Source organism: Sarcophilus harrisii, chromosome 2 (genome assembly GCF_902635505.1).
Source record: "Sarcophilus harrisii chromosome 2, mSarHar1.11, whole genome shotgun sequence".
NCBI lineage: Eukaryota > Metazoa > Chordata > Mammalia > Dasyuromorphia > Dasyuridae > Sarcophilus > Sarcophilus harrisii.
Genome location: NC_045427.1, coordinates 594,913,360 through 594,938,614, shown reverse-complemented (window position 1 = coordinate 594,938,614; position 25,255 = coordinate 594,913,360). Strand labels below are relative to the sequence as shown.

The following is a 25,255-nucleotide window of genomic DNA, read 5'->3' as shown; positions in this document are numbered from 1 at the left end:
ATTTTTATTTATATATACACAGACAAGTTGTCTCCCTTGGCAGAATTTGTATTGCTTACTCCCTCTAATATTAGAATACCAGTGGAATTGGACTACTGTCCCATTTATCATCCCTCCCCCTTGTCATATGACCAGTACATCTCTTTCTATCATGAGAAGGCAAGGAGGTAGCTAGTGTAGTAGATAAAATGTTATTCTTGGAATCAGAAAAGCTTCAGTTCAGATTTTGACTTTAATGCTTACTAGCTGTGTGACTCTTGTCTAACGATCTAATGTGTCTCAGCCTCAGTTTTTCCCTATCTGTAGAATAGAGACAATAACATCTACTTTGTAGAATTGTTGGGAAGATCAAATGAGAAACAATATTAAGGCATTTTATAGATGTTAACTATTTTTTATTATTCGTTTTAATCTTTTCAAGCAAACTTAGAAACAGGTTAGTAATTTTCCCTTGGTTCTTTGATATCCTTATGACTTATAATTATTATTTAGTACTTTTTCTACATATATCCTTTATTTTCTGCATTCCCTTCATCTATTGTCTAGGCCTAGTGCTAGCTGGGGAAAAAAAATCTGTTCCACTAAGAATAAGGAATAGTATGGTACATGGTTCTTTTAAAAGATGTTAAAACAAAAAGATATCTTCTTAAATTCAAAATAAACATGTATTTTATATCTACTACCTACAAAACATTATTAGGCCCTAGGGAACACAAAGTTTAAAAACAAAAGTTTACAATTTAGTAAGGGAGATGAGACTTGTATACAAATAATCATGTTCAAAGGAGAGGTTCAGAGAGAGGGTTATTAAAAATCTGAAGAAAGAGGGAATCACTTACAGATGAGAGCAGGGGACATACAGAAAGACTTTAAGGAGAAAGTGACTTCTAGACAAGATCCTCAAGGATCTTGGTTCAATAAGGGAAGGAAGGGTTCAATAAATAGAGATGTAAGAAGCCAATATATTAATAAGGACATGGAAAAGGGTAAGCAAAGGCATAGATTCAATTCAATTAAGCAAGCATATTGAGCAAAAAAAGAAGAAAAGTCTTATTGGATGGTTACAAAGAAAAGAGCTATTCCCTGCCCCCAAAGAGCTCACATTTTGACTCACTGCTGAAGAAGATAGGATAAGGGCAGACACAGTGATACCTTCTCAGAAGCAACTTTCCCCTTCTTTGCTTCAACTTTATCTAAATTTCTAGTATCATTCCCAATAACATTTCCCCAAATCTTTTCTACATATATTTCAGATCACAGATTGCATCCTTAAATTCATAACATTTTGTGTCCTTGTTTGAGAGAAACAAGCCCCAAATCACTCCACTGTGTTTGTTTCACAATGATTTCAGTGTTTGTTTACTTTAATTTTTCCTATTCTTGTTTTCCACTGATAACAAAAACACCTGGGTCAGGGACCTACCTATTTCCACACCAGTAGATTTTCCTTTTGCCAGCACCTGAACTCCACCAAAATCTGCAAAAGAAGATAGTAATTTAATCTAATTATTTTATGGATTTTTAGAATATAGTTTTGGACAGATTCTAGGGCAAACCACCTTAAAACCAGTCCTACCCATATTTATTATAAATATCTGATACAATATGGTGAGCTGGTTTTATGGATATTAGTCTTGTCTCCTGTTTCCCTTGATTCTCCATCCTGGATGTTAATGTTATAAATAGGTTTCACTATTTACACAGTGGAGAAGATTGTATATTATATGGCTAACTCAAATTGAAGTATTCTCATAAAAGAAAAACAAGAAGCCCAGTGAATCAATTCATTTTAAAATTCATTCAAGATGCATGTCAGACATCCTAAAGCCCAAACAACTTGCTGGTTAAATAAATTTTTCTTTCCTTTCAACTGGTTGTTTTGACATTTTATTAATTAATCCACTGGGAATGGGTTCTTTGCTTGCATAATTTCTCCATTATAATCATTAATTCAATAGCCTAAGGCTTTCCTATTTTTCTTTTCTGGCCACCATGATTTTCCACAATTTTTGATATATGAAGATAATGGAATACAATACTGTCATTAGAATTTATGAAAGAAATGATTTGAAATAAACCTAGGAAGATTTGTATGAAATGATGCAATTAAGGGAACAGGAGTAGGAAAATAATTATATCAATAGCTACAACATTGTAGACTTTAGCTTTGAAAGACTTAAAGAAATCTGATTAGCATAATATCCAAGCAAAATTCCAGAAGACCCTTAATGAGCTATACAATATGTCAGCCTTCCTAAAGCTCAGTCCTAATCCCTGTGCTCTCCAAATTAAGTGTGTGACTTCCCACAAGCCATCCCACTGTCCTAAACTCCTGTTTCTTCCCTTATAAGATGGAAAAGGAGACTAACAGATCTCTGAGGTTCTTTCCAGCTCTAAAACCTATGATCCTATATCTCTTAATAGGAGGTAATAGCATCTAGCAGTATAACATACATTACCACTTGCTACTGCCTTCTAAAGAACAATGTAAGGAGTATTTATTAAACACTTCCTCAGAAGTGAGAGAGTAATAGTAGATTTAGCATTGGCCATGGAATCAAAAGAACATGAGATTAAATCCAACCCCAGATACTTATTAGTTGTTTAACTGGAATTAATTGCCTCCGAAAAATAAACAAAACAAACCAACCAACCATCATGCAAAGCCTTGGGTTTGGTCCTGGAAATGTGAAAGGAACTAAAAAAAAAAAAAAAAAAAAAAAAAGATAGTTTCTTTCTTCAAAAATGTGCACAATTAATTGTATCCTCCTAAGAAATTTGAAGAGAGAGAAAATACTGTTGTAGGAAGAATGGAGAGAATCCTAGATGGAAATGACATTTCCGAGCTAAAATATGAAGGAAGAAAAATTACTAAGAAATGAGACAAGAGTTATGTTTCAAGTACTAAGATTGACTTCTATGAATGCAAGGGAGTGGAAGGTATGTACTATTGTACCCTGATTATTTCATGTCTTATTTCTCTAGCTGGATTGTAGAGTTCTAGAAAGTAGAGACAGCAATATCTTTTGCTGATTTTGTGTTTTCAACATACCTAGCACATAGTAGGTGCTCGATTGAATACAGTAATTGTTTCAGTCAATCAACAAGTATTTATTCAGCAACTTCTCAGTGCCAGGTACTATACTTGGCACCGGAAATATAAGTTCGGTTGATTGATTGACTGATGGCAGAGAATCATAACCTTCCACAATAAAACTTAGATCAGCATTTCTCAAAGTCTAGACCAGAAGGATACCTGAGATTCTTTCAGGGAATCTGTAAAATCAAAAGTATTTCATAATAATACTAATGTGCTTCAGTTCAAATAAGAAAATATTAACACATGTAACCCAATTAAACAAAAGCTCTTTTGAAACCTGAGACCAAAAGAGTTGGGAATCACTGACTTAGTCACTGATTCATAAATTTAAAACTGGAAAGGATTTCAAAAACCACTAATTTCAGTCCTCTCATTTTACAGATGAGGAAACTGATAAACTGATAAAAGAAAAGGGGACATTAGAAAGATATTTTAGGCTCTATATCATGGGGTCTGATTCAATAAAGCAGTTGCTTTCTTCTTATGTAGAAAGTTGGGGGAAAATATTTTCATTACTACTTGTTCAATTGTACATAGAGATATTGCTCATTCTTGTAATTCCACCATTAGTCCAGTAACACCATCCATTAAGACATCCTTTCTCCTCCTCTGGGAGGGAAATCCCCAAATGCAACTGTCCTCATAACCTTCTTTTTAAAAATCTGGGTTCAGAAAATCTGACCCCTGGAGTTGTAATGAGACTCTGGATAACAATCAATTATGCAGATACTAGAGCCATCCTCACAACCCCAGGTCATTCTATTTGGATTCATTAGTTGTGTGGGAGTCCCTTCTGTGCTATATAACCCAAGGCACTTATTTCCCCTGGCACCGCAAAGTAGTAGCAAAATGTATAGGCACTAACAAATTGGTCAGCAGAACATACAACATGCTGTCCCCCAAACAGTCCAGGAGTTAAAGTCCTTATAAATGCTGCCGAATTTTGGCATTGGTGCAGAAGATGTGAGTGTGATTCCAAGTCCAAAACTTAATAATGTTTTATGATCCTAACTCTCTGAGCTGTAGTTTACTCAAATGTAAAATGGACATGATAATATTCATGTTCATTCCCTCTTTCTTCTTTCATTCAATATTTATGGAATGAGCAAGACATTGTAGGTAAAGTAGACAGGTGTTGTGTTGCAATGAAAACATGGTAGACTTGGAGCCAGGAAGACCTGCATTCCAATTGTGTTTCAGCCATTTACTAGCTATATAATCCTGCATTTCATATCTGCCAGTCTCTGTTTCCATATCTGTAAAATAAGGAGATTAGATTTGATGAACTTTAAATTCAGTACTAAATTTGTGATTTTATAATGTGACCATAAAAACACTAAAGGTAAAGGGATTCAAGAATTATGGCAAAAACAAATTAACACTACATGGTGACTAATTAAATGAGGGGAGAAAGAAAGGGTTAGAGTCAAAGTTGAGTTTGAGGCTATCAAGATGGATTCCCAAAAAAGGGTGGAAATGCAATTGGAAACAGGGAAGTAAGCAAAAGAAGTAGCTTTCAGAGAAAAGGTTTTGTTGTTTGTTTGTTTGTTTTAGATCTACTAAGCTTGGAGTGGAATTGACCTAAAATGATGTAAAGTCATTTATTGATCTGGCAAAGCTGAAGACTTTTCTTACTTATTTAATTGACTATTTAATGAGGGAAGAATGAGAATTATTATCTGGAAGAAGGAGAGAATGAAATGCAAATCTGTATGACAAGTGGCTGGATTCAACCATGTTGGTTGTTCAAGATATTATTATGGATTTTTTTTTCTGGAGGAAAGGCAAGCTAAAAATCCAAATTTCTTTTCCTGGTATTTAAAACTTTCCATGTATGGTTTCTATCTTACTGACTTACTTCATATTGTATACTTTATGTTATAGCCAATCTTTCTTAGCAACTTCACATAGATAGGAAGCCTTTATAAGCAATGTTCCATATATGGACTACCAACTCACTACATTTATACAAACACATACACACACACACACCCTTGCCTCTTAGAATAATTAATTTTCTTAAGGCCCACCTCAGGTATCATCCTCTATTTAATGTCTTTCCTAATTTCCCCTATTCTTTTACCTCTTTCTCCCCAGTGCAATTTAAATTTTATTTTTACTCTCCTTTACAATTCATCTTGTCTTTTTTCAACCCTTATCAAGAAAACCTGGTGAGGTATCCAAAAAAACCCTGGTGCAAACAAACAATGCTTTGTGCACATGGAGTAAAGGGTAGTCCGAGAATGTACATAGGAACTTTTGGTCACAATTCACTAATGTTGGAAGGAATCCTATCTTAGTAATAGAAAAAAGAAGTGTGAATTAAAAAGACAAAGATATTCTATTCAGAAATTATAACTATAGAATTAGAGATGGAAAGGACTTCAGAGAACATCTATTCCAAAGGGTTCTGTGACACTAAAAAGTCTTTGGCAATCTACTGAAACCTATAGATGCTTTATCAAACTATCTTTAAATGCATTTTATACATATGTATTACTTTATTTATATACATATATATGTCACATATATAAAAATACATAAGCACAAATACACAAATAATATATATATTAGTATGAAAAAAAAACAATGACTGATATACAGATTATAAATATAAAGAAGAAGATTGTGAGCATGTGTTATCTAGTCAAAACAATAAGCATAACAATTTCTAGGTAGTAATGACCACAAAAAAATATTTCAAGATAAGTACAGCAACGGAAGTGTGATAAGAAAATAGCTGCAACTTCTATCACAAGAAATTCACCAATCCTGCCAACACCTTTGTAATTTGTTGCCTACATTCATAATTGAAGGAAAGACTAAATTTCAGTTAGAGGTTAGTGAAAATAGAAATGCAATTTTCTTCCCCATCCAATTTCATGGACGTCCTGAAATTTATCATATGTTAAGAGTTTATGATTTAATCTGACCTCATTTCACAGATGAAGAAATCGAAAATATCTAGGTGATTTGTTCAAGGTTATGCAATTAATAAACAATATTGGCAGAATTTGGATTCAGAGTCTCTGATTCCAAATCCAGCATTTTTTCCAATACACCCAATTGGCTTCTATTATAATGCAATAACAAATGATACCTAGCCAATAGCTCAGGTCCTCCTGAGTTCAAATCGAGTGTCAGTCATTTATTAGCTACATGACTCTGGGCAAGTCACTTAACCCTATTTGCCTCAGTTTCCTCATCTGCAAAATCAGCTGGAGAAAGAAATGGTAAATCGCTCCAGTATCTTTGCCAAGAAAATCCCGAATGGGGCCACACAGTCAGACATGAGTAAACAATATCAAAGGAAGAAAGAAGTGGGTTACAACGTTACAATGTCAATCATTTGACAGCAACACTCGATGATAAATGGGAATCATTCATGTTTGAAATTTTCCCCACATATATAGTGAACATATGCTTAGTTTAGTATCTACTGCCTACCCTTTGTTTATCCTTATTTGGTTGAAATCAGAATGAGATTCAGATACATAAAGAAGGATGTACTCGCAGAAATATATTTCTATAAATATCCTAGCTAAAAACTATTGTTTTTAAAAGTCTATAACTGAGCAATTTACATCCAGCCAGGATGAATTTAAAAGAAAACACTTAAGAAAGTGAATTCTAAATATTAGATTACAAACATTTCCAACTTCTAAATTTCAAACAAAATAGTTTTGAGAATCCAGGATTAGTCCAAAGGGCTACAATTAGTATTTCTTTTTATTATAGTCATAGGATAGTAGATTTGGAGATGGAAACCCCCTTTTTTTACAGATGAAGAAACTGAAGCCCAGAGAATTTTAAGTGATGTGCCCAAAATTACACAGATAGTAAAATGAAGGTGGAATTTAAATACAAGGCCGCTAACTCCAAATCCAGAATTCTTCCCCCTACATTTTTCCATGGTAGTCAAGCCAGCATTTATTTAATTATTAAGTAATTACCATTTGTTCACATTAGATTAGATCATGTAAAAAAATAGAAAAAAATTGGAAAATGAGGTTTTTGCTATTAAGGAACTTACAACTTGTTTGGGGAGATAAGGCATATAACTAGAGAATAATAGAAGGAAGTAAAAAAAAAATCACATTTTCGATGGTGTGGCTCTGCCTTAGGCCTTTGGAGAAAGGAGAGGTCATTTAGATCAGAATAGTGAGGGAATGCTTTATGGAGATTTGTGTATAGGTTTTGAATAGGTTGAAATGGAGGATGGGAAAATTTCTAGACACAGCAACACACAAGAAAGCACTGATGTACTAATGGCCATAGTGTGTTCGAGGCAGTATAAATAAACAATACAGGAAATGGCCTGATGAGAGTGGAGAGTTAATGGTAGGGAATCCAGAATGTGAGGTTAAAGATGTCAGATGAGACAATGAATTAAGGGCCTTAAGCATTATGTATGGCCTTCAGCTTTATGTATACCACAGTACACAAATTCATAGTATTAGTCAAATAGATTAAAACTAAGGAATTAAAGTGATTACTTATATTTGATTTTGTTTGAAATATTCAGTTTATTTGTGTGTGTTCATAGGACACACCAACATCAATGATAGAAAAACAAACAAACAAAAAAAAAACAAAGACCTCAAACTCTTGGCTCTAAAAAATAGAGTTCTTTGAGTTTATTTATTTATATTTTTAATCTGAATTAATCCAAAGAAATCCTATTGAAGACAGCAATCTGGGAGACACATTCTTACTTTGTTTTTGCTGTTCTATCAAAAAAAAAGCATAGTACCACACGCTTAGAGCTGGAAAGGACCTTTGAAGCCACAAAGACAACCTTCTCTTTTCCCAATGAGGAATCTGAGGCTCAGGGAGAGTAAGATCACTTGCCCAGGAGCACAAAGGAGGTAAGTGACAGAAGTAAGATTCAACCTACTCCTCTAATGTGAGCTCCAATGTTCTTGCCACTATCCCTTATTTCCCAAATCCTTCTCTCAAACTTAAGTGCACAGGCATACAAAGAAACAGAATTAGTTTTACCTGCCCCTGTTTTCTTTCATTACTCAGTTTCTTCATCTGTCCAATAAAGGGATTAGACTAGATGGCCTCTCTGGTCCTTTCTAACTTCATCTCTAAAATTCTATATGACTAATCACACAAGAACCAAGTTGCCCTTACTAGAGCAAGTTTCTTAGAAACAGGGATCACACCTTAAAATTACTACAATTTTTTTACCAGGCATTGGTCACAGTAGACACTCAGTAAATTAATAAATAAATCCCTATCAAAGTCTATGATACAAGACAGTGCTTAGCACAGAGTAGTCATTTAATAAATGTTTTTAATCTAGTATTCTCACTTACCTACAGTTTAGAGGATTAATCATTCAATCAATCACAAGCATTTATTAGGTGCATGTTACATATTAGGAATTTTGGTAGGTGCTAGGAATAAAAAGACAAAAAAAGAAGCTGTGCCTTTGAAAAGCTTATATTCTCTCAAGGAAAACAATAGGTCCTGGGCCAAGCCTCAGTTGGTCATTATTTGGACCCTTATTGACTCAGAATGAATGCAAATAGCAGTTATTTCTATGTTGGCCAAAAACCTTTCCATATGGATTTTTTTCTTTTTGACTAAATAAAACAGATCATTCTTTGCCTCAATCCTTCCCTAGTCTTCACCACTAAATGTGCCTTGGTGAAACTGAAATCTGTTAAAGACCTTAGCTTAAAAAGACCAGATCTTCCATTGAATCCAGGGCCATCTCCAGTTTTCCTGAGCTATATCTGGCCACTGTGCCCAGCTAGTTTTGAAAGAGAAACTGAGGCTGGTGACTTTGTACAGCTCATCTTCACTTAAATACTTTCAAGTCATGGCTCACTTCCCTGATGTCATGGTCCTCTTTGAGAATAAAGAACAGACAACAACAACAACAACAAAAAAACAAGATGTACTGAGACTTTTGGGACACCCAATATAAAAACATATACAAAACAATGGAAGGAAAATTTTTAAGGAAAGTCACTAGTAGTTGGGAGGATTGGGGAGATCCTCCTGGAAAATGTGGAAGTTGAGATGAACTTTTGAGGAAACTAAATATAAGAAGAAAATACAGTTAATGTGGGACAATGTGAGCAAAGACTGGAATGCTTGCTATGCAAAAGGGAGCAATGTGACAGTGCCTATAAAGACAGCTGAGCAGGCTGTGAAGGCTTTTAAATGCCAACATATATCTTCCTCTATCTATGCTCTATTTTTGAGGATGATATTATAACCGAAAAACAACAAGAAGACATTGAAACTTTTTGAGCAAGAGTGAGATGGAATTATATATTTAGAATTGGAATAACTTTTAACATGTTATCTAATCCAACTCCCTTATTTTAACTGGTGGGAAAATGAATGACTCTTAGAAAATCCCTCCAATAATATGGAAGGGTTACAGATCAAATTTGTACTCAGGTCCTCCAACTTCAATCCCACTATTATCTACCATGCTGAAGGATGGAAGCATCATTAATCAGTAATTCAAGAAGGAAAGGCCAAAATACTGGAAATGAAATGAAAACCTTCCACCAATTTCTCTCCTTAGTCCTCAAGTCTCCAGTGTTACCATTAAGAGAATGCTGATACAGCTAGTTGAAGGGAACTGAAAACGCAGTAAAACTCAGATCTTGCCAGAAGAGCGAAGAATAGATATGAAAGGATAAATAAACTAGTTCCTAATAGGGAGCTCAGCAGTCCTCTTACAGAATAGTCAGATAAGAAGCTTAAGTAAGGAGAAGTTGAAAGAGGAAGGTCAAAGAGGTGGGGTTTTTTGCCTTCTTTGAGACCTCTCCCATATATGTATGCTATTTTAGGCATCTTTTCATAAGGGCATTTGTTCTTTTTCCAAGTTTGAATTTGCCAGAAGCTAAAAACAATTTTAAAAGAAAATCACAGAGCAAGTAAAGAGGTGTCTATGGCATGTAACTCCCTGGCACCAACATGGCTGGCCAATCCTGCAGGTTTTGAAATAAGAAATGCATCTCTACTTCCTAAGTGAAAGGCTGGAGAACTCTGCAGGATCTCATTAATAATGAAAATGTTCTCCCATCCAAAGCCTGTCTGGTTTTCATGGTGTTCTCTCAGTGGTTGAGGACTGCTTTTCTCTTTATATTGTTTCCATCTGTAATGACCACACAGCCAAGTGGGCCAAAGGGCCCCAAGAAGTGCTACTCATTGACTTTTCTCCTTAGCTCACATGACTACAAAGAGATAGTTTAAATTTCAGAATTCCAAGGCAATAGGATATTGTGTTAACTATGTTCAGAAATTTCTTCTTATTATTCTTCTTTTCTTTCTTCTTCTTCTTCTTCTTCTTCTTCTTCTTTTCTTTCTTCTTCTTCTTCTTCTTCTTCTTCTTCTTTTTCTTCTTCTTCTTTCTTTTCTTCCTTAGTTGTGTAACTCTGGGCCAGACCTAGCTCTTTAAAATTAAAATTAGGATAATAAGCATATTTCTTTCACAAGATTGTTCAAGGACATCAAATGAGATAACATATATCAAGTGCTTTGCAAACTTTGAACTTTCTTATAAATAATAGTTATTATTATTACATACATTATCTCATTTGATCCTAATAACAACCCTATAAGTAAGTGTTAAAACAGGCTAATGCCAGGTTAATACCTGGGAACAATAAACTTGTTTTTAAAACATTTTGATAACTTTAAATATTGCTATATTCTTGTATTATTGTACATAACTGTTACTTTCCTGAGAAAAGATCCATCAGCTTCATCAGATTGCTGAAGAGGTCCCTAGCATAACAAAAATTAAAAATAATTATGGCAAACATTTATATTTACAAAAAAACTTTTAAAATATTATTTTATTTTATCCTCATAACAATCCTGGATAGTAGGTGTTCCATTTTCTAGATGAGGAAAATAAAACAAGTAAGAATTAAATGACTTAGAGTCATACAGCTACTAAATATCTGAAGGCAGATTTAAACTTGGGGCTTCCTGAATCCAGGCCCTGTACTCTATCTATTGAGGTACCTTGGTCTCTGAGGCAGAGAATCACAGAATCTCAGTTTTAGAAAGGTCCTCAAAGGATGTCTAGTCCAATTTACTCATGAATAAGGTTCTCCTGTATAATATATCTAGCAAATGATTATCCAGGGTTTGCTTGAAATTCTTCAATAAGGAGGTTTCCTGTGGCAGCCCATTTCCCTTCTGGAGAGCTCTAATTGTTAAAATGTTTTTCTCCCAGCAGCTAGATGGCACAATGGAAAGAACAATTGGACCTTTAATCAGGAAAACCTGAGTTCAAATCCAGCTTCAGACACTTACTAGCCATGTGACCCTGGGCAAGTCACTTAACCCCAATTGCCTCCCTTGTCCCCCACCAAAAAAATCCTTCTCAAATCAAGCTTAAATTTGTTACTTTACAACTTGCAACCATAATTCCTTGTACTTCTCTACAATATGAACCAACAATGTGATAAGGCAGCCCAATAGGCTAATGTGATCTTAGGCTAGAAGTATCATTATAGAATAGATTAAAAAAAAAAAAAAAGCTAAGTGATTTGCTCAAGACTATACAACTAATAGATTATAGGTAGGATTTAAACTCATATCTTCTTGCAAAGACCAAACTCACTGTAACTATACAGATCTGAGAAAGGGAAAAGATTAGAACAGATTTTATCAACTGTTCTTATCCAAATTTAGAAAAGTCACTTTTTTATTAGATTGTGATAAAAATTTGTTGTATCCAGCATGTCAATGAATCAATAAATCCATGATCAAGTATTTGTTAAGTTTGTATTATGTTCCAGACACTGTCCTAAGCCCTAAAAACCAAGACAAAGTGAAAATTCTGACAACTCCTGCCCTCAAGAAACATATTCTAATGAATAATGCTAGAAATATATTTATATATATGTAAATTTGTATACAAATTATTAGAAAGAGAATAGAGATGAATATATATATATATATATATATACACACACACATGCCATACTTACATATATAAGATATATGAGACAAAATGGAAGGCACTGTAGTTGGAATGGGACAGGAAAAGATCTCATATAAAAGAAAACACTTCAGATGAGTCTTGAAAGAAGCCAGGAATTTTAGAAGATGAAAGGCATAGAAGGCATTCCTGTGATGGGATACAGCCTGTGCAAAAGCATGGAAGAAAGAGGTAGAGCATTGTATGAGGAAAAGCAAAAAGTATGAATAGATCATAGAATATGTGAAGGGCAATAATGTGTAAGAACCTTGGAAAGATAGGAAGGGAATAGTTCTGTGAAGAGTTTTAAATATCAAATAGAAATTTATCTAGTTCTCGTCTCTTCTTTGAGTTTTTTAGAGAGTCTCTATTTGGTTTCATTTAACTGATATTCAATCTTTAATATTTAAAATTTATAAAACTTAAAATTTAATTATTTTAAAAGCATTTAAGCTATTCTATAGTATGAAAAGGATAAGATACAAACATGAAGGGTTCTTTTCTTCAGAGGGTTTATATTCCATCACATTGAACATATAACCATTCTGAAGTAGGCAAAACATGAGCTCCAAAGGCTATTTCAGTGTTCTGAAATACTGGACAGAAGAGTCTTAGCCTAGGAGCATCTAGATGGCACCGGCTCTGAAGTTAGAAGGACCTGAGTTCAAATCTGATCTCAGACACTTAATACTTCCTAGCTGTGACCCTGGGCAATAGCTTAACCCCAACTGCCTCAGGAAAAAAAATTCTTAGCCCAAACTCAACAATAATTTTCAACCTCCTGGTCATCCTACCTTCACCAAGAATATCTAAAACTTAAGCTTGGGAAGAGAGAAGAAGTATTTTCTTATAGCAGCACTGGAAAGGCCAATCTAGTGGAAGAAGTATCTTCTAAAGTTATTAGTCACTAAGAAAAATAAAGGACTACATCAATTAGAGAATGGCTGAATAAGTTATGGTGTATATGAATGCAATGGAATATCACTGTTCTGTAAAAAACAATCGGCAGGATGACTTTAGAGAGGCCTGGAGAGACTCACATGAACTGATACTGAGTGAAATGAGCAGAACCAGGAGATTATTATACACGGCAACATGAAGATACACAATGATCAGTTCTGACAGATGTGGCTCTCTTCAACAATGTGATGATTCAGGCCAGTTCCAATGGTCTTGTGATGAAGAGAGCCATCTGTCCCCAGAGAGAGGATGGTGGGAACTGAGTGTGGATCACAGCATGGCATTTTCACTCTTTTTGTTGTTGTTTGCTTGCAGTTTTTTTTTCTGATTTTTTTCCCTTTTTGATCTGATTTTTCTTATGCTGCAAAATAATTGTATAACCATGTATACATATATAAAATTTAACATATATTTTAACATATATTATATTACTTGCCATCTAGGGGGAGGAGACGGGGAAAGGGGGGAAATTTGGAACACAGAGTTTTGCAAGAGATAATGTTGAAAAATTATCCATGCATGTGTTTTGAAAATAAAAAGCTTTAATAAAAAAAAGAAAAAGAAAAAAAGGGGACTAGAAATCTCACCCTTCCCAGTATTCTCTCCTAGTCTGTATTTAGGCCAATGATAGGAAAATCTGTTTTATCATCCACGATACTTTGAAAATGTGTTGGTATATAACCCGTCAATATCTGCCAAGGAGCTAACATGGCAAAGGGGATTGTTCAAGGCGTCTTGTGTGCCAGACTCCACTAACTCTGGAGCCCTTAGAATGCCGGCCTGAGATTTCAGTCCGAAGTGCATAAGATAAGCATCCCTAGGGGTCTGGAGCACATTGAATTGTTATTTTCACCATAACATATAAATGAGGCTCAGAGAGATAAGTTAAGGGATTTGACTAAGGTCCCTGATAGTAAGCAATGAAAGCATTTATTAAATACCATTCATGTGTCAGTCATTACAATAGGCATTGGAGATACAAATATAAACATGAGACAGACCTTGCCTTCAAGGAGTTTATGTTTTACTGGAGGAAAGATAATGTATGCAAATAATTCAAAATCTATATTTTGGTGGTGGGAATCCGGATTTCAACTTTTGGAAACTTTTGGAAAAAAAAATCTTGATCAAAATGGGCCATTTAGATCAGATCCAGTCCAGAGAGGCAAATTTAAAAATATCTCTTTGGAAGCTACATAGAGACCAAGCCAAGTTTCGACTTCTCTATCATGTAGCTAATGGTAGAGGTTTATACACACACACACATACATGTGCATGTGTACACACACATATATATGTATATATATATGTATGTATGTATATTTATGTATATACCCTGGCAGGGTTGAGGCTTGATCCATCTGGAGTCTCCACTGCTTGGTTTAACTCTGAAAGTTAGCCTTGAGGTTATTAGGAATTCCATCTCATTAATCACGGGCCAAACAGGAAGATCTTAAAACAAACCCCTCACTTTTAATTAACATTAAAACATTCTGTCTCTTTTTCCTACCTGACCCCCAACATTACAGGTTTTTTTGTAGCCTCCTTCTTCATTAGTCATAGTTTAAAAAAAGAAATAGGAGGGTATAGTAGGTACTTCGGTTCTAATGAATCATGGTGGGTGCCTCGGGATGAATAAGGGTTTGGGTGAGCTTTACAAACTGCAAAGCAAGTAGTTTACTTTAGGTGGCAGGAGCTATCAAGGAGAAGACTCTTAAATTGACTAGGGAGACACAATGTGACAAGGAAGAATGGAAGCCTGTGCTAAACAAGGAAAAGGAGAATTTAAAATTAGGAAGAAAAAGTCCCAGAGTCAGGCTGGAAAATTTACAGTGTTTGCAAACCAAAGAGAACATGGCCATGAACCAGCCAGTCAGGGTGTTTTAGGACAAATGTAATGCGATCATTTTTTGATTTGGGGCCTAAAAAACAAACATGACTTCACACAAAGAGGGAAAGGGGATAAGAAAAGAAATTGAAGTTTTTACTTGTATTTATGTTCCCAGTTGCAACATGAGCATAATAGAGTGGTAAAAGAGCACTAAATATGGAGTAAAAAGAGCTTTAGTACAATCCTGGCTGTTATTTGCTACTCATATGACCCACCTCTCTGGGCCTCAGTTTCCCTATCTGTAAAATGAGTAGACTGAATTTGGTGATAGTCAGTATCTCTTCCTTTTTTAAATTCACTTGTAATCCTTTGATCTAGCTTCATTTCTCTGAGTTCCTCGTCCTCTTCTGTCAAAAAGCTCTCTTACACTGACAGGTTGCACTGAACATAAAAGAATAAGAAGTTCCTTAATTTTTTCCTTAAAGAGTGATGCAAATAACAGGGATCCTTCAGTATGCAATGGCCCTCAGGAAATTCAGGCGGGTTCTGAAGTTTAAGAAAGTTGAAAATCCAGATTGGGGAAGTCTGAGGCTATGAATTACCTTCACCTCTCAAAGTCTCAGTTCCCTATACATAAAATGGGTGTAATAACAAAGAACAATACCTCTAATACTTATCTCTTTGGAGAGGTGAGGATTAAACAAGATAATGTATACAAAATACTTTGTGAAATTCTAAGTATTGGGCTGGGTATCCCACAAGTCTTGCATTCAAGCTTAAGCAATAAAGCTTGATACTTTGATAATATTATGTATCTAAGTACTTAACAATTTTAATAAATTCTACTTTAAATGAAAGCAATACTCTTTAATCAATAAAATTTAAGTACTGAATTGTATTAAAACTCATTGAAACTTAAAGCTTAGATAGTATTAATGTTGTAAGTAGTAATTTTGAAGTATTGAAGCTTAAAACTTTGACAGTATTATTATTTAAGCAATAAGCACTTAAGTAGTAAATTATAAATTAAATTAAATATATAAATTAAAGCAATTAGTATTATTTAAGTACTAAAAGTGTTAGTACTTAAGTTATTAAAACTTAAAATTTCAGAGTCCTTTAGGGTGTCCTGTATTAGTCTATCACCATCATCATTACCAATATTATTCCAAAATTTAGGAAACAATTTCATTCTGTAAAGAATTTAACATTTAGAAAAGTACAATAGTTGGCTATCACATTGTATCAGAACTTCTGTTCACTCTTTCTGCCTGAGAAATCTTTATTAATTAATTCTTAAAGAGTCACACAACAGTATTAAGATGCTCAAAAGCTCACATAATGCAAGTGGATCAATATATTTTTCAGCCTAATGAATCAGTATGAGGAGAGCTCTGTGGTGTTTCCGTAGCAGCCAATCCAAATGGGGATTCTCAATGGAATGAGTTCTAAGCCTAAATCACCTTCATACTGGATAAATGGTCTAAGAAGGGAAGGGTTAATCTAGATGGGTTTGTGGATAACCGTTTAGACAATTGTGGGTTTTCTTGCCAAAGAGATTTAGATGGCTCCTTCTACACTGGAGCTTCATGTAGAACTCGATCTCCCTCATTTATAGTGATCATAAAATTGGAAGGGATTTCAGAGACTATCTAAGCCAAACTCTTTATTTCACAGATAATAAATGAAGCTTAGAAAAGATGATTCATTTGCCAGAAGTTGCACAGGTAGAAAATAGATGGTTTGGGATTTGAACCAGTGAACTCTTGATTCAGAACCCAATATTCTATCCATTACAACCCAGCTTCTTAAACTGTGGATTATGATTCCATTTAGAGTCTCATTATAGAGTTGTGAATTTATGATTTATTATCAATCGATGTTTGATTTGTATTCGTATTTTATATCCCTATATAGTTGGAATCAGGTAAAAAATTTCTTGGAGAAGTTTTAAGGGTTTTAAGGGAGAAAAGTTTAAGAAATCCTGGAGGACAGGACATTGTTTCCCATAAATTAAGGGTGATTTTATGACATTTTTGATTATGCCTGTGGCCATTTACATGTGTATTTGTGAAAAAGGTCAAGATTTACACTGCAGGTAACATTAACAGGGAAGGCTACAAGTCCTTTAATAGAACTTTAATAGAAGTAAGCATCCAACAACTCTAGTTTGGAAGGGCCTACCTTGTGGAGAATATGTAACCTTTCTGTTTGAAAACTGAAGCTTTGCTATCTATCCACATGTTGAACTAAATAAGTGCTCTGGAGCTGGAGCCCTCATAAGCAACATCTCGACAGAGCAATCAGATTCAGACCACAGATAAAAAGCCAAAAGGCTTAGTCCTTGTAGAGTTTCCAAACTTTTCCCTGTTTCTCTTAGAAAGAAGCACTAGAGAACTAGAGATCATTATTGATCACAAAATAGAAAAATTTGAGTATATCAAATTGAAAAGTTTTTGTATAAACAAAACTAATGCAGTCAAGATTAGAAGGGAAGTAATAAACTGGGAAAACATTTTTACAGTCAAAGGTTCTATTAAAGGCCTCAGTTCCAAAATATATAGAGAATTGACTCTAATTTATAAGAAATCAAGCCATTCTCCAATTGACAAATGGTCAAAGGATATGAACAGACAATTCTTAGATGAAGAAGTTGAAACTATTTCTAGCCATATGAAAAGATGCTCCAAGTCATTATTAATCAGAGAAATGCAAATTAAGACAACACTGAGATACCACTACACACCTGTCAGATTGGCTAGAATGACAGGGAAAGATAATGTGGAATGTTGGAGGGGATGTGGGAAAACAGGGACACTAATATTGTTGGTGGAATTGTGAACACATCCAGCCATTCTGGAGAGCAGTTTGGAACTATGTTCAAAATGTTATCAAACTGTGCATACCCTTTGATCCAGCAGTGTTTCTACTGGGCTTATATCCCAAAGAGATATTAAAGTAGGGAAAGGCACCTGTATGTGCAAGAATGTTGAGTGGCCAGAAACTGGAAACTGAGTAGATGCCCATTAATTGGAGATTGGCTGAATAAATTGTGATATATGAATATTATGGAATATTATTGTTCGGTAAGAAATGACCAACAGGATGATTTCAGAAAGACCTGGAGAGACTTACACGAACTGATGCTGAGTGAAATGAGCAGAACCAGGCGATCATTATCTACTTCAACAACAATACTGTATGATGATCAATTCTGATGGATGTGGCTCTCTTCAACAATGAGATGAACCAAATCAGTTCCAATAGAGCAGTAATGAATTGAACCAGCTACACTCAGCGAAAGAACTCTGGGAGAAGACTATGAATCACTACATAGAATTCTCAATCCCTCTATTTTTGTCCGCCTACATTTTTGATTTCCTTTACAGGTTAATTGTACACTATTTCAAAGTCTGATTCTTTTTGTACAGCAAAATAACTGTTTGGACATGTATACTTATATCGTATCTAATTTATACTTTAACATATTTAACATGTATTGGTCAACCTGCCATCTGGGGGAAGGGATGAGGGGAAGGAGGGGAAAAATTGGAACAAACGGTTTGGCAATTGTCAATGCTGTAAAATTACCCATACATACAACTTGTAAATAAAAAGCTATAATTAAAAAAGAAAGAAAGAAAGAAGCACCAGATGTGAACCAAGCAAAGAACTCCTTTCACCCGTCAGTATACAGGGAAGCTCCTATATAAAGGACAATCAACTCTGGCTCTGATCATGTTGGAAAAAGAGGTGGCTTATCTCTCAAATTATCTAGTATCAACCCCATAACACAGTTAACTGTCCTAGACTCTGGGGAGGAAGGAGAAGTGGAGAGAAAATAGGAGGAAAGGGAAGAAGGAGGAAGGAGGGAAGGAGAGGAAGAAGGAGAGTCCTAAGAGAGGAATGATATAGAAATAGGATGGAAGGCAAGGATTAGAAACCCAAGACCTGGTAAGAAAGTGAGGACAGGAAGCACCCTAAAACAAAGCCCTATCACCCCACTCTAATTATAATTCTAACTTCTTTTTTTCACTTAATAGCATTTTATTTTTCTCCCAAATACATGTAAAGATAATTTTAAACTTTCATCTTTGTAAGATTTTGATTTCCATTTCCCTCCTTCCTTCCCTTATGTCATCCCTCCCCAAAACAACAAGCAATATAATATTTATTATACAATCATGCTTAATTTTTTCTATATTTGTCATGTTGTGAAAGAAAAATCAGAACGGGGGTGGGGTGGGGGGTGGGAGTGGAATTAAGTGAAAATAGTAAGCTCCAATCTACATTCAGTCTCTATAGCTCTTTCTCTGGATGTGGATGGTATCCCAAGTCTATTGGAATTATCTTGGATCATAGTATTGTATGGTTCATTGTCATCCTTCTGCAGTCTAACTAATTTACATCCTATACATCCTTGGATTGAAGTGCATTTCAACCTTTAAGTTAAATCCCCAAAATAGTTCTTCTCCTTACAGAAATAATAATAGTATCCTTCTTGTGTGGAGGAAGAGGGAGAGAGGAGTTTTGCGGAATAATTTAATAATGATTGTAAAGCACTGTGGAAAGAGAAAGTGTTACATAAATGCTAAGTAGATGGTTATTGTTATTCATACAATATTCATACCCTTCTCTAGCCTCTGGGAGATTTTGCATTGAAGTCCATGGAGACTTCCTGGAGGGTAATCACTTGACTTCTAAAAGGATGGAGGGTAGAATACTGACTGCTCGGAATTAGAAGATCTTTCCTCAGGATCCAGTGAAAAGTAAACATTCACTCTCACCTTTCTTCCGTCTTTAAGTAGAAGGAGAAAGGGGAATAGTTGTGCAAAGCCTTGGAGGAATACACTGAACAGCTCTCCAGGGTTTTATTAAAAGCTGGATAAGCTCCCCAGGTGCTAAGGATGATGGAAAGTTTTAAGAATAGTGTGAAACCATCCTGTAACAAATCCTTTGAAGTGCAATTGTTTTAAGAATATAGATTTTAAACCAGAGGTCTTTGGAGGTTATTAACTTCCATTTTACAACTTAATGATTTGCCCAAAGTCACAGATGTTTGGAGTTTGGATTCTGCTCCCCAAATTTCAGGTCCAGAATTCTGACCATTGCACCATATGACCTTATTGAGAACATTTTAAAAATTTCCATTTAATCATCTCACCTGAAGGATTGAAAGATTTGGACCCTACCTTGACCATTCACCCCCAAGTTTCCAGAAATTCCTATAAGGTTTCTCAGAATCAGCTTAGACATCCATAGGTTTTTGTATAATTCTCCATCATAGAAGTAACTGCCTTCAAAGTCATTTATCCCTACTTATAGCTTGTAGGGAAGACAAGCATGGAACAACAAAAAAGAATAAAAGTCCCAAAGATTAAAAATTAGTTCGAAAACATGCATTTGTGTAGATAAAATATGTCGGAAGCAATTAATAAAGGAGTTAGTTTGATCATTAAAAAATAAGTCGTTTTTTTTAAAGTAAAGAATTTTTTGTTCTTTGTATTTATACCCCCAACTAGTACAACAAAGTAGTGAGGTGGATTGACCTAAGTCTGGCTGGAGTCAGGAAGATCTGAATTCAAATCTAGCCACAGATACTTATAGTACAGATGACTCTGGATAAGTCACTTTACTGGTTCCTGCCTTGGTTTCCTCATTTGAGGAATTTACATGAGGAAATTACAAATGAGGAATTTACAAATAATATTTGTAAAGCATTTAGCACAGTGCCTGGCACATAGTAGGTGTTTAATAAATGCTTGTTCACTTCTTATTCTCCGTGTTTTGCAAAAAATAAGACAATAATTACTGTTTGATTGATTCATAAATTAATGAGGTTTCTCTTATGGTTTCTGGGCTAACCTAAGTAAGTGATCTAGGGTATTTATTACAAACAAATCTGTCTAGTGCAGTTTCTGCCTATAAAAGTTGACCCTATGTTGGGAGTTATAGACTAAATACTGAAAATTGTCAAAAAAAAAAAAAAAAAAAAAAAAAAAGCAAAAAACCACTAAATGCCACTAGCGAATTTATGCCACTAAACAAACCACTTCTCTCTCCTGTTTCTAGTGATGACCTTTTAAGTATTTGGGATTCCTATCTGGAAAGTATCTGGGTTGTCCATATATTTTATTTAGACAATCTTGAAAGATGAAATCAGGCTTGTCTTTCTGGGAACCATAAGTAAGCCATTTGAATGAACCAAAATTTAATCAAAGGTATAGCAATTCTGTCTAGTGTGGATTCTGGGAGTCTGGGCAAAAGAGAAAATATTTTTTGTGGCTTTAATTATTAAAGCAGATGTGATCGAATTTGGGAATCATTGAAGAAAAATCTGTTGGACCATGTGTTCAGGTACAAGAGGCTTCTTAATTGGGGATCTGTATGTTATAGTTATCCTGGTTTCTTTAACATGACAGAATCTACTTTTTGCAGAAATTAAAATTACCAAGTGTGACTTGATGTTATCAAGTGATGGCCAGAGATCTGAAGCCAGGGGAAAGTTCAGAAGTCACTCAGTCCAGCTCTCTCATTTTGCATATGAGGAAGTTCCATCTCAGACACATTATGTAATTTACCCAAGATCACATCAATAGTACTGGGTACATCAACCAAAATCTCTTCCCACTAGTAAAAGGGAATGATACTAGTGTATATGCCTTTCAAAGAATCTACAGTCCTCGGGTGTTATATAGGCAGAGTTTTTAAGTTATAAAAGCTTTGCCCCTTCATTTGTTTCAGTTTTCTGGATCAGATTTGTATGACAGAGACTATAAACTGAGCACCAAAAAGTCAGATGAAATATAGAAAAATATTGGGCATGGTAGAACTCCCCAAAGGTACTCACTGATCCTGATCACCCAGTCATATGTACAAATTGTTGTGCCCAAGACAAAGGATAAAATGTATATTATACCCTGAGTTAAAATGGTAGGAGGGAATAGGGACTCACCTCAAGCTGGTCATCTAGTATTTTCTCATTTTACTTAATTATTATTGCTAACTAGGTGCAAAACTTTTTATCAACTTTACAAAGTCTCTCTTGAAAAAATCTGCACTAAGATTTTTGGGACAATATTTATTCTTTATGTTGTTTTAAGTATTTGTTGTCTCCTCCATTAGAATGTGAGATCATTATGAATCAATGTTTCATTATTTGTGTTGGTAAACCCATCACCTAGTACTCTGTCTGGAACACAGTAGGTGTTTTACAAAATGTATTGATTATTTTTATAATGTTGAAGGGTCACAAATGCTGTCAGCACCACTTAAAATTAGTACAAAGTTGAGCTGGTCCCATTTTCCTTATATCTCTGCAAATCCTTCTCTTCTCCCATCTCTTGACTCCAGCAGAATTTCTTCCAATGAAAACATGAGTACATGCACACAAAATGGGTACTTACTACTAGAAAGTCTGAGATTTTATATTCTGTTCAATAAGTCATAACTTCAGAAACATATAACTGAGCTCACTCAGAGGGTTCTTTCCTGGCCTAAAACAAATACCTAAATTCAGCTTTCAGACTCCCCAATAACTGGGACACAAACAACTTCTCAGAATTAAAAACTGCTTTATATTTTTTCTTTGGTTCTTGATTTTGTTGTTGGGCTGTTGTTTTGTTTTCCCCTGAAAATGTTAAAAAAAAAAAAAAAAACAAAACAACCTTCAGATGTTGACTTGAAAGGAAAAGTGAGGAAGAGGTAATAAGGATGAAAAGAACATTTACTAAGAGTAGAGGAAACTTGAGGACAGTAAGATCTCTTGTGTTCATAAGATTACAAAAGGCTAAAATAAGTATTTCTTCTGTGCTTATAAGGGGAAGGAACTGTCAGAAAATCTCTTCATTTGCCAAGACTAATAATCTAAGAATAAAAGTGATGATTTTTGGCTTTTAACATAAAAATGAATTTAATTCTCTTTTCTGCTGCTTCCATCTTTTCATTGTTAAAACAACAACTTCCTAACAGATCTTTTGGTTTGCTTTTTTTTCCCCCTGGAAAGAATAGAGGGAAAGAAAAGCCTTTGGGAGAGGATAGTAAGGGGCAGGATCAATTACAGACTTCTTTATGGAACAGGCTAGGAGCAAACAGTTTGCCATTTGTTCTCTCCATACCCAACAAGAACCTATATATTTTCTCTTCTCTGGTCTTGAAGTCTAGAGAAGTAATGTGACTCTTACCTAACTTATCTGACTTACCACATAACTAACAAGAAGTACTGTAAGGATTTGAACCAGGCAAGCACTAGCAGGATCTTAGACCCAAAGCTATTAACTAGGGATAGGGTGGTCAGGGGTTGTTTCTATGGTGCTAGCCTTGATATTTTCCCCCACTTTCTCACCTACAACTGAAATAGTACCCTTCCTCCAGAGTGTTGGAGGCAGCGTGGTTAAATGGAAAGAAGTAGAGCTTTCATGTGCTCGTGCATGTCTGTTCCCCAGTAACTGCAAAATTGAGATCGGATTCAAGTTCAAGTATCCTGAGTTTCAATGGGCTACATTAATCAGGTGTTTACGCCAAATCCAAAATCAATATGGTGAGCTCCTGAAAGTAGAAGACCACCATAATGCCTAAGGAGGAGTAAACGTATTCAGTTTGGAAGAAGGGAGGCAAAAGTTCCAATGCTAATCAGTATTGCAATTAGGCTTATGAGTGTTCATTTTTTAGCCTCAGTGAGACAGAGAGATCTAGGAAAGGAAGAAACAAACAAGCAAACAAAGAAATGGGAAAAAAACAGAATGAAAGAAAGAGAAAGAAATGAAGAAGTAGAAAAGGGAAGGAGGGAAGAGAGAAAGGAAGGAAGAGAGGAAGGAAAGGAAAGAAAGAGGGAGGAAAGGAAAGAAAGAGGGAGGAAAGGGAGGAAGGAAGAAAGGAAGAGAGGGAAGAAAGAAGGGAGGGAGGAGGGAAGGAGGAAAGACGAGAGGGAAGGAGGGAGGGAAGACGAGAGGAAGGGAAGGAGGGAGGGAGAAAGAAAGAGAGGGAGGGAAGAAGAGAGGGAGAGAAGGAGGAAAGGAGAAAGAGAGTAAAAGAGGGAGGGAGAAAGAAGGGAAGGAGGGAGAAGGGAAAGTAGAAGCTTCTACTCTGCAGGAGTGCATGGGTTAAATTTTTGTACCCTCTAAATATCCTAACCTGGGGTAAAGCCTCAGTTACCTTCCTTGCTAAAACTCTTCCAATGGGTCCTTCTCTAATTTAATAATCTATAATTCTATTTTAAACAAATGTTTCAATAAGCCTAGCTTTCACATTTCTTGGTAAATACTCCATGCAAACTAGGACTAGTTTATGAAAAGTGGGCAACTATGGACATTGTACAGCTTCCCAGACTTCATAAGTGTGCAAACTGAACCTCATAACAACCTTGAATTCTGTATTTGGCAGCTCAAGCTAAATCTGAAAAACAACAACAACAACAACAACAACAAAACCCCCAGGATATAATGAATTTATATGTCAACTGAAAACTTCAGGAGTCATAAATGAGAACAAGCATCCAACCCTCCCTTCATCCTATGAAGAGTCCCACCCCCAATCCCAGGCTCACCTGCCTTCAAGCAAATTAACACAGTTAGACCTTAGTTAAGTTACATCAAGAGCCTTTTTTCAGAAAACAGGAAGAAGTGGGATTGTGGTAGAATTAATCTGAAGCAAACCAGCAAGAATCAAACTGACTTTTTGGAAACAACCTTCTGCAGAAGAGGCAAGCAACGCTATTACTGCTGCTACTTACTTAAGAAAAGAAGAATCTTCAGGATTCCAGAACCCAAGGCCATCCCGGCTGCCCAGCTGGGCTGGGTGGCTCACCCACCGCCACTGAGTTAATGCAAGATTGCACAAACTGTCATCAAAAAGAGCTGGGGCCAAACCACATCATATGACTGGGGACGGAAACAAAAAGCAGCCACATCCTGGGAGGGAGATGCTCGCTCTCTCTGGGGTCCTCTCTTTGTAATGGGTAGCCTTTCCAAGGAAGAGATTATAAACATCACGACATGGCTTTTCTAGAATCTACGAAGATAGACGCTGATTTTTTTTAATGACTTCCAGCTTTGACATCAGTGATTAAAGCGTAGAATCAATTAGGTGACATTGGAAATAGGTCATGGGACTTTGAGTCCTGCCCCCCCTTCCCAGACATTTAATGAGTGATTCTGTGCAAGTCATTTCACTCCTCTCAGCCTCAGTTTCCTCATATGTAAAATGGGGATAATAATAACACGCTCCCTTTAATTATGATAATCAAATAAAATAAGTGTTTTGTAAACTTTAAAGTGGTTTATAAAGTCAGCTATTATTATTACCTAAACCAAACATGCAGAAAATATTGGGAAAATGTAAATATAATCAATATATGGCAAATGGGGTGTAGCAGCTCCATCCAAATTTATAGAAAGGA

General features: G+C 35.4%; 1 protein-coding gene across 1 annotated transcript in view; it reads right to left on the bottom strand.

Moving 5' to 3' along the window:
* TMEM273 (transmembrane protein 273) overlaps positions 1-24,719 on the bottom strand; it is a 46,195-nt gene extending 21,476 nt beyond the window's left edge. Inside the window, exons 1-2 of the mRNA XM_012539677.3 lie at positions 24,590-24,719; positions 1,424-1,477 (exon numbers count right to left, since the gene is read on the bottom strand). Coding sequence (XP_012395131.1) covers positions 1,424-1,477; positions 24,590-24,632 — 97 coding nt within the window. The 5' untranslated portion in view covers positions 24,633-24,719. The remainder of the gene's footprint in view (positions 1-1,423; positions 1,478-24,589) is intronic.
* Between the last annotated feature and the right edge of the window lie 536 nt (positions 24,720-25,255).